Source organism: Ctenocephalides felis, unplaced genomic scaffold, assembly GCF_003426905.1.
Source record: "Ctenocephalides felis isolate EL2017-DRISC unplaced genomic scaffold, ASM342690v1 CF-g0.4_SCAFFOLD_01170, whole genome shotgun sequence".
In the NCBI taxonomy this organism is placed as follows: Eukaryota; Metazoa; Arthropoda; class Insecta; order Siphonaptera; family Pulicidae; genus Ctenocephalides; species Ctenocephalides felis.
In genome coordinates this window covers 61,208,430-61,219,603 of record NW_020537324.1, presented here as the reverse complement: position 1 = coordinate 61,219,603, position 11,174 = coordinate 61,208,430, and the positions used below count along the sequence as shown (strand labels likewise).

At 32.6% G+C, this 11,174-nt stretch overlaps 1 protein-coding gene across 1 annotated transcript; it reads left to right on the top strand.

Annotated features, from left to right (window-relative positions):
• Positions 1-1,797: 1,797 nt before the first annotated feature.
• Positions 1,798-4,539, top strand: LOC113367475. The gene has a single exon (XM_026609081.1). It carries the CDS (start codon positions 1,798-1,800, stop codon positions 4,537-4,539), a length of 2,742 nt encoding a protein of 913 aa, XP_026464866.1.
• The last annotated feature ends 6,635 nt before the right edge of the window (positions 4,540-11,174 follow it).

Below are 11,174 nucleotides of genomic sequence, written 5' to 3'. Positions count from 1 at the left end.
GAAGCGCTCATAAAAAAATACCAAAATAAACGGTACTTAGCCACCAATTATTTCAAACAACTATTGTCATTCAAAACCATTTCATCTGGACAAATAAATTCATTCCTGGAAAAATTCGATACCGCGGTGCAAGCGCTCTCCCAATTGAATATTCCCGACGCCTATGATTTCCTTATTACGTCACTGGCATTCTCGAAACTCGATCCGTTGTTACAAGAAAAATTCGAGCATTTTTATCAAGGTGAGTTTCCCAAATACCAAGACCTCCTGCATTTTCTTCAAAAGTCACAACAGGCAAAAAATCAAGTATATGGTATGACCAACAATTTCACTAATGACAAACCCAATTACAAAAACACTAAAATTAGCCGGTCATTTTTGTTAAAAAATAAATATGATAACAAATGCTTTGTGTGTCGGGAACAACACAGAGTGTTTACTTGTTCGAAATTTCTTTCATTGAGTATACCTGATAGGCGATCCCTTATTCAAAAATTAAACTTATGCGACAATTGTTTGGGTCATAAGATAACGACTACGTGTCGATCGAATAAAACCTGTTTATTATGTAACGAACGACATCACTCGCTATTGCATACTGGTAGCAATTTTGCGAGTACGGATCAAAATAATCTTTCTAATTCCAAATCAGGTAGTACGGTTTTATGCGCATTTAATCAAAACAAAATCGCACATCATATTACCATATTGCCGACAGCAGTAGTAAAAGTTACTACTAGAAAAGAAAACATTTTATTACGTACAATTATTGATTCGGGAAGCGATAGAAATTTTGTGACATTAACTTGGTGCAAAAAGGCTGATTTACAAATTCTTCCAATATCAACCCAAGTGATCGGGTTAGGCAATTCGTCACATAAAGTTATTGGATTAGTTAATTTCACTTTGAAATCTTTAATTGATTCTTATCAGTTATCGGTCTGTGCATACGTAGTACACGAGATAGTGGGAAAGCAACCACAAATTACCATTCCGATTTCATCCATCAAAACATTTCTGAATTATCCTTTAGCGGATCCTAACTTTCATACACCCCAGGAGGTCGACGGAATTTTGGGTTGCGATGTTTTCGGCGAAATTCTTGGCACTAATCAAGTTAAAAATGATAAAGGATTACCTGTGGCCCTAGAAACCCGGTTGGGTTATTTAATATTAGGTTCCATTCCTGATTTATTTGAAAATACCGGCACTTCTACTAATTTATGTAATGTTTCAGATTCAGATTTCCATTTACAAATGAATAAATTCTTACAATTAGAAGACATTCCCGAAATAATCCTCTCTTCTAACGATGATTTATGCGAAAACCATTTTACTACAACTACTACGCGATCTCCAGATGGACGATATGTAGTAGCGCTGCCTTTTAAAAGTGAAGGCAGAAATTTATACAAATCATTTCATTTAGCCTTAAAGCGATACCACATGCTTGAAAATAAATTTTTGAAATATCCCGAATTTCATAAAAAATATGCCGCCGTTATAGAAGATTACCTGACTCAAAACCAATTATCCTTTGTCGATTATTGTCCGGTAGATCAGGAAGTCGATGATTTTATTAAAATAAAAAATGGATATTATATTCCTCATTTCGCTGTCGAAAAAGAAAGTTCCTCTACGCCTTTACGCGTCGTGTTTGATGCATCTGCGAAAAATTCAGAATTCACTTCCTTGAACGAAATTTTGCATGTTGGTCCTAAATTACAAACCGACATTTGTTCAATCCTTCTAAATTTTCGTTTCGGGCCTATAGCATTAACAGCTGATATCAAACAAATGTATCGTAATATTTGGGTTCGTAAACAAGATAGAAAATATCAAAAAATCTTATGGAGACCGGTTCCAGATGCACCCATTGGCATCTATGAATTAAATATTGTAACTTTTGGTCTATCGTCATCTCCCTTTCAAGCTATCAGAACCATCAAACAACTTTCCCGAGACGAATGTTCCAAATATTCTCAATCTATTTCTAGAATTCTTGAGAACGATGTCTATATTGATGATGTGGTTACAAGTATCGACTCCTTGGATAGCGCTAAAACCATTTGCGAGGGTTTGCAGACTGTATTATCGTCTGGTGGTTTTGAATTAAAAAAGTGGGAATCTAATAATTCTAATCTGCGTAAACTTTTTCCTGATTCTGATGTACAAAACAAACATTTCTCTAAATCGGATTTTCAAATGGAATCTTCTACAAAGGTATTGGGATTAAAATGGGATCCCTTATCAGATAATTTTTCATTCGAAATAAAGCTTACGTGGAGAAAATGGACAAAGAGACAACTTCTTTCAGTAATAGCGCGAATCTGGGATCCTCTGGGTTTCCTAACTCCGATAGTTGTTAAGATAAAAATATTATTGAAAAAAATTTGGACATTAAAAATCGATTGGGATGAGGAATTACCATCATTTATTATTACATCATGGTTAGCCGTATATTCCGAATTAGAGCATCTTAATAACTATCAGATTCCGCGTTATCTCGAAACATCAAAACAAAACAAATGTTCATTATTTGGTTTCGCGGATAGTTCAGAGCAAGCGTATGGAGCGGTAGTTTATATTAAATCTCTTGGCAATCCGAATTTCTTGTTGATTTCAAAATCGCGTGTAACACCGATTAAAAACCAAACATTAGCCAGGCTTGAACTTTGTGCCTGTCATTTACTGTCAAAACTTCTGAATTTTATATTAACGAATAACCAACATAGTATAGATTTTGATTCTATTTACTGTTTTTCCGATTCTATGATTGTCCTTCACTGGTTAGCAGGACCGGCTACTCGTTGGAAAACATTTGTAGCCAATAGGGTAACAAAAATACGGGATCTCATTCCTAATGCACAATGGCTTCACATTCCTTCTAATCAAAATGCAGCCGATTGTGTTTCTCGAGGTCTTCGACCTAAGGAATATATCCAACATAAGAATTGGTTGTTTGGGCCGGATTGGTTGAATGGTCCTATATCAACTTGGCCTGCAAAAACGGTTGAACCTTCCGGAGATATTGATCAAGAAAGAAAAGCTAACGTTCTAATAGTAAAGAGTGTCATACCACCGATCAATCCTTTATATGAATTAACGCAAAAAATTTCTAGTTGGTGCAAACTTGTAAGAATTTTCGCTTATATATTGAAGTTTTGTAAAATTATAACAAATCGAAACCGACTTTTGACTTCAGATTTGAAACAAGCCGAGGTAATTATTATTCGATTAGTCCAAGAACACCATTTTCCCGAAGAATTCAAACTATTAACGAACGGAAAGTCTTGTTCGAAAAAGTTTTGCCGACTAAATTTGGTTTTGGATTCTAATAATTGTTTACGCGTTAAAGGTAGATTAGGATTAACAACTAATAACAATCCACTTCTTTTGCCAAAAAAAGACCAAGTAGTAAATTGTCTCATAGATTACTACCATATTAATAATTTACATACTGGATCAAACTTAGTATTATCTTTATTGAGGCAAAAATATTGGATCTTGTCGGCTCGTGCAATAATTCGTAATCGTCTTCACAAGTGTATGACTTGCTTTCGACAGAATCCGAAACCCATTTTTCCATTCATGGGCGACTTACCAGTACCGCGCATAACAGCCAGTAGAGCTTTCCTAAACGTCGGCATTGATTATGCAGGCCCCTTCAATATCTCCATGAGTCGTCACCGAGGCGCTCGAACCTACAAGGCTTATATATGCTTGTTCATCTGTTTAGCCACTAAGGCGATACATCTCGAATTAGCTTCAGATTTAACAAGCGATACATTTTTAGATTGCTTGAAACGATTCCTAGCCCGGCGTGGTCCTATTAAATGTATTTACTCCGATTGTGGAACCAATTTTATAGGAGCCAAAAATACTCTTGATTCCTTATTCCTTCTCCTAAATTCCGAAGAGTATAAAAAGCGTTTCAATGAATTATTGGTTTTACATGACATTGAATGGAAATTTAATCCACCGTTTGCCCCACATTTTGGAGGTATATGGGAGGCGAATATTAAATCAGTGAAGACCCATTTGTTTAAAGTTATAGGGTTGCAAATTTTATCCTACGAAGAGTTTAATACAGTCCTCAATCAAATCGAAGCCTTACTGAATTCAAGACCGTTATGTTGGCTGAGCAATGATCCGTCGGACCCTCAGCCTCTTACGCCTGCGCACTTTTTAATGCAAGAGCCTCTGTCGGATTTGCCCGTTGACTATGAAAACTTGAATTTGACTAAAAGAAAACAATTGCTAGATCATATTGTCGCTTCTTACTGGAAGCGATGGAATGTGGAATATCTAACCGAGCTACACGTCCGACAGAAATGGAATACAGTCACTAATCCTATTAAAAAGGGTGATTTGGTAGTTGTAAAACAAGAGAATGCGCGTCCGCTCCATTGGGGGTTGGGAAGAGTTGAAGAGGTTTTTCCGGGCTCCGATGGAGTGGTTCGAGTAGCATTGGTAAAAACGGTAAATACCCTAATCAAGCGGCCTGTTGTCAAACTATGCCCCCTACCTATTCAATAGTTTGTATCTGAATTATTCATTAAAAAAAAAAAAAAAAAAAAAACTTTTCTATCTCATGATATATTTGCTTCTATATATAGTTTTGCCAAATTTTCAATCTCCAGGGCGATGAGAACACCCCTCATAGTCTCTGGAAGATTCTTGTAAATGTCCAAAAAAAATCTAGACCCTGGCGCGAAAATAAAACTTCCGCAATCTAGATTGTGTGAATGTGGTAGGTTGTGAGAGCGGGACCCTGGCGCGAGGTCAGGCTTCCGTAACCGATCTACTCTGAATGAAAGTTTGAATTTATTTTGGCAATTCTATCCTTCCTAATCATGAGGTTCACTATGTACCAATTTCGAGTATTTTCAGAAGTATAAAAGGCTAACCTTTTAGTCGGGGGAAAATGTTTGCGCCGCACCTGTGTAGGTTGTCGGACCTGTAAAAGGTTTGTTTTTCTACTCGGACAATACGTTTCAAATTTAGGCAATCGGGCAATTCTGACTCATAAAAAGGCCGATGCAGGCAATAGTTTTTGGCATTCAAATCAATTCATTCCGCGCCTTTCATTCGTTCAATTACTTTCAGTTCCTTACAGTGTTCGAGTTGATTTATTCCGTGGTTTTCATTCATTTTGGTTTAATTCATTCATTCAGTTACTTGCAATCAATACCTTCAGTTCCTTTCAGTGTTTGTTATCAGTTCAATATTATCAGTGGATTAAATTTCTATTGTGTGTCAAGTCAACAGTTATTTTTATTTGTCAGTGTATTCGAATTTCTTTTCAACCTATCCAACCGACTACGCTGATGTTTCCAGATCCAACCAAATAGCTGCCGCGGCTTGGACTTCCAAAACAGATAACATTTTCATACAATATTAATTAGTGTTCATTTTTGTTTTTTTTTTTTTATATAAAATTTATATAGAATATATTTTAGTTTATTATTGATTACGGAGTAAGAAGAATTTTATTTTTAATTTATATTTGTTTACCATTGGTTTTTGTTTTCTGAATACATTTAATTTTTTTATTTTTCCTCGAAGTATAAAATACTTCGAAAGGGGTTGAGAAACCCCCCAACATCAACACTCGGAGTATTTTCTAAAAGCAAATTTTCGAAAATCAATAATTTTAATTAATCAATAATTATAATTGAACCAGTTTCCGTAGAACTTTAATGGTTTACTATGTTCAAGACCAAGTACACTATCGTTAAACCAACTAAATCATCTTATTTTATTTTTAACAAACGTCAAAAAAAACTACTCATTTTCTCAAACTTTGATGAATTTTTAACATGAAACTACTTGTCGTAAGGCCGCAATATTTCAGTAAGTTCTATAAGACCATGATATATATCGCCAAAAAAAGTTCCATAAAAATCGGCTTAATTTTTTTTTTCAACAGTTAATTACAAGAAAACGGCTCGGTAGATTTTCACCTAAAACTAATCAGTATCATTCCCAACTAATATCTTTCGAACAGTTTTTGATTTCTTAAAATCGGTTCGATAGTATGAGCTGTAATGTGGACGAAAGGTTTAACACTTTTTTCCAAATTACAAAGAAACGGCTAGGGCGATCGTCGCACAAAACAGAGAAACGATAATCCTCGTCGAGATACATCAAATGCTTTTTAAATATCTGAAATCAGTTCAGGCGTTTTTAAGCAAACGTCGATGAAAGTTCTAATTTTGACAAATCCCAAAAAGACCATACTAATTTTTGCAAACTTTGACGAATTTTTAAAGCTAAAGCAGTTGTCCTAATATTTTAGTATGATCTAGAACAGGGGTCGGCAAGCTTTTAACTGTGGTGTGCCGAGCCACTCTACCAATATGATACAGGGTTCCGGCGGAGAAGAATTATAACCAAATTTATCTTTTAAACATTTTTATTAACTAGTGCATGGCATCGTGCTTTAATTCAAATTGCTAGAACTTCCCATACTGAAATTAAAAATCTTGGTACTGAACCCAAAAAAATACACAAAATATGTACACAGTATCAAAATCTCTATAAAATATCTGATAATTTGATGTACATAAGTCCAATGAGTGTAAAATTACTACAAGTTTGTAAACAATACTACAATAGGTGTAAAATTACTACAATGTTTGTAAAAATACTACAATGGGTGTAAAATTACTATAATGTTTGTAAACAATACTACAATGGGTGTAAAATTACTACAATGTTTGTAAACAATACTACAATGGGTGTAAAATTACTACAATGTTTGTAAACAATACTACAATGGGTGTAAAATTACTACAATGTTTGTAATGGGTGTTAAATTACTACAATGTTTGTAAAAATACTACAATGGGTGTAAAAATACTACAATGTTTGTAAAAATACTACAATGGGTGTAAAATTACTAAAGTGTTTGTAAAAATACTACAATGGGTGTAAAATTACTATAATGTATGTAAAAATACTTCAATGGGTGTAAAAATACTACAATGTTTGTAAAAATACTATAATGGGTGTAAAATTACTACAATGGGTGTAAAATTACTACAATGTTTGTAAAAATACTACAATGGGTGTAAAATTACTACAATGTTTGTAAAATTACTACAATGTTTGTAAACAATACTACAATGGGTGTAAAATTACTACAATGTTTGTAAACAATACTACAATGGGTGTAAAATTACTACAATATTTGTAAAAATACTACAATGGGTGTAAAATTACTACAATGTTTGTAAAAATACTACAATGGGTGTAAAATTACTACAATGTTTGTAAAAATACTACAATGGGTGTAAAAATACTACTATGTTTGTAAACAATACTACAATGGGTGTAAAATTACTACAATGTTTGTGAAAATACTACAATGGGTGTAAAATTACTACAATGTTTGTAAAAATGCTTCAATGGGTGTAAAATTACTACAATGTTTGTAAAAATACTTCAATGGGTGTAAAATTACTACAATGTTTGTAAACAATACCACAATGTTTGTAAAATTACTACAACGGGTGTAAAATTACTACAATGTTTGTAAAAATACTACAATGGGTGTAAAATTACTACAATGTTTGTGAAAATACTACAATGGGTGTAAAATTACTACAATGTTTGTAAAAATACTACAATGGGTGTAAAATTACCACAATGTTTGTAAAAATACTACAATGTTTGTAAAAATACTACAATGGGTGTAAAATTACTACAATGTTTGTAAACAATACTACAATGGGTGTAAAATTACTACAATGTTTGTAAAAATACTACAATGAGTGTAAAATTACTACAATGTTTGTAAACAATACTACAATGTTTGTAAAAATACTTCAATGGGTGTAAAATTACTACAATGTTTGTAAAAATACTACAATGGGTGTAAAATTACTATAATGTTTGTAAACAATACTACAATGGGTGTAAAAATAATGTTTGTCGCAAAATGTGTTGGTAAGCGCATAACTCATCAACGCCTGGACCAATTTGGCCAATTCTTTTTTTAAAATGTTTGTTGAAGTCTAAGGATGGTTCTTATGGTGAGAAAAAATCGAATAATTGCCGGGAAAACCCTAAAAACAGCCCTTTTCTTTTTCACATACAAACGTTAGTATTTTCTTATTGTTTCCATCGGATACGGAATATTTACTCAAGTCAATGGAGTGTTTTGGGTTTGAATTTTTTTACTGTGCTCCAATTTGTATGAAATTTTAAAATTAGGTTTATCTTACTCTCAAGTTCAAAAGTGAAAATAATTTAGACTCCTTTGCCATTTCCCGGGGGGATAACATTCCTCTTAGTGGTGCTATTTCATTTTTTTCAAAATAACGCCGGATATCGATAAAAGAACTAATTATAAGAAAAAAATATTTTATAATGTTTTTCAAGAATACTCATCATTTGATTCAAAGCAGTTGTATATTTAAGATCCATATGGGTGGATGTATATACATTTCTGTAAAAAAAAACATAATTTTTAACTAATTAGTAAATATCATTATAGGTTATTAAAAAAATAATTTTTATTTGTAAAAAAAATTACTTTTGAATTGTAAACATAAACATTTCTACTTTAATCATTAAATATTTGTCATAAATAAATATCAATATACGAACATGAAAAGTAAAGGAGAATTGCTTGCTGTAATAATTTATTGATTTTAGCATTTTTGATAATTCAAAAACCAACTAAATATCAAAGGGATTTTATTGAATATTTATTTTAAAGAAGAGTTCTCAGTGCACTTGTACGCTTTGACAATATTGTTTCACCTCCAGCAACAACCTTTGAACCAAAGTTAAAATTGGATAAAATCCAGAATTATTACATCGATGCTCGAGATACACAATGGCCATTTATATTGCAAAATGAAATGGACGTTTCATACGCGTAATATATAACTGCAGTAGTTTGACGAGCGCTATATTTATATTTTTATTTTGTTTAATACGCATTAATGCATGCCGCATGCAGTAAAATTAATTATTGATTACATTACTGGCCGTACTTCGGCTCGTTTGGTGAGTTTTTATATTTTTTGCCTCCGTTGTGAATTATGGTAGTGCGTGCAATAAATATAAGTGCAACTGATCGATGACTTCCTATATGATCTGTGCAGCATCACCATATACTGGTGGAACAAATGTAACGTAGTGGAAAAAACATTATTTGAAGTCTAGGACATACTTTGTATTGGTCGATTAAAATTTTGCCAATAGACTTTTCACATATATAGGTTATTAGATTGTTTAAAAGGTCATGAACTACTAATTAAGAGGCGTCCATTAATCACATGATCATTTTTTCAAGGATTTTTGAACCCCCCTGCCCCTTGGTGATACGTGGTGATATTCCCCCACCAGACATCATGTGTATTTTTAGTTACGTGAAAAAATTGTAATTTTTAAAAAGAATGTTGACAAATAACATACCTGCTTTTGTTTTTTTGCTTTCTATTTGTCCTTTCTTGAAAACAAATAAATAGCGAATCAATTTATTAGATTTGATCAGAAGTATGAAATCACTCGATGGCCGTACTTTCACGTCCATCAATAATAACTCGGTGTATATAATCAAGGAAATAATTTGTCTAAGTGGATGACTTTCATGCCAACGGCGTGCAACACAACACTTCGGTGTTAATAATATACTTGCATATTAGATTTATAGAGATTATGAATTTAACTAGCTGTAAGTGGAATTCTGTCTTAAGGCAATTAAGGCATCGTGCCTTGAGGCAAATTGCTGGAACTTCCCGTACCAAAAATTATTATTTTTTTAAAAACGATTAACATTTTTGAAAAAATTTTACTTCAAAAAAATAAGATTTTTTAGAAATTTTAAATTGGACAAAAAATTACTTTTTTTGAAAATAAAATTTTTGTTAAAAAAAAAAATTTTAAACAATTTTTTTTATAAAAATTTTTTTTTGGAAAAAATGTTATCTTCATTTTGATATATTTTGGAAGATCTGAACTTTTTTTCAAAGCAATCGTACTGCTTTAACTGCATAGAGACAAAATATAAAGCGCGTAAGCGCCGCGTCGCTGTCTAACAGAAAAACAATGGTACCGAACCCATAGGAATGTAAACAAAACTTATACTTATTGTAAAAATCTCAATAAAATATCTGATAATTTGATATGCATATGTCTAATGTCTAATGATTATTGTTGACCGCCAAATGTTATTTTTTTTTAGTTTTTTTTACTAGATCTCCGAAACCGCTAGTCCTATCTTCATGAAAATTTGATCAAATCTTCATCTTGTTAATACAAGTAAAATGTTTTTTGAACTATACAAATCGAATGCTCCGTTCTCTTAAAAACTAAGTTACCGTTTTTGGCCCTTTTTGCCCCATATCTTCGGAACGGCTAGAATGTTTTTTGAATTATTCAAATTGCTTTATCCGTGTTCCCGAAATCGTCGACGAAAATTTGTATCCGAACACACACACATGCACGCACACACACAAACATACACACACATACATCAATTTTCTCCAAGGTATGCCAACATATTCAGAAACCTCTGAAACGTGAAGATATATAAAAATTTTCATTTTCGATTTTTTTGCGATTACTTACCCTATGGAAAGTTAATTATAAATAAATCAATTTATGATCTCCAGAACATTAACAATCGTCATTTCATTTCGAATCAAATTCCAAGAAAAAATAGTTGCCAAATTTACACAAAATTGAAAAAGTGCTCCCGCATAGTCACAGTCTAAACGCATTTGCAAATAATTCTGTGCGACATTTTCACTTATACTGTGCTCAGTTTGGCGGCATTTTCACATTTTTCAATAATTTTCACAAAATTGGAAAAGTGCTCCAGTACACAAACAGTCTAAACGCACTTGCGTAAACATTTCTACCAGAGTGGCGCTTAGACTGTGCTTAGCTTGGGTGATTTTTTGAATTTTTAGTCCAAAATTACAAAAAAATTTTTTTGAAAAAAAATTAGAAACAAAAATTTTTTTTTTCCAAAATCAATTGTTTTGTTGAAAAAAGCAGAAAGTTCTTTGAATCATTTAAATCGGACGCTTAGTTCTCTCAAAAAGAGCCATTTTTTTTAAATTTAGCTCTGTAATTCCGAAACCTCTGGGCCTACCTTTGCCAAAAACTAATCAGCACATCTCCCTATCAATAGGAATCGAATGTTTTTTAAA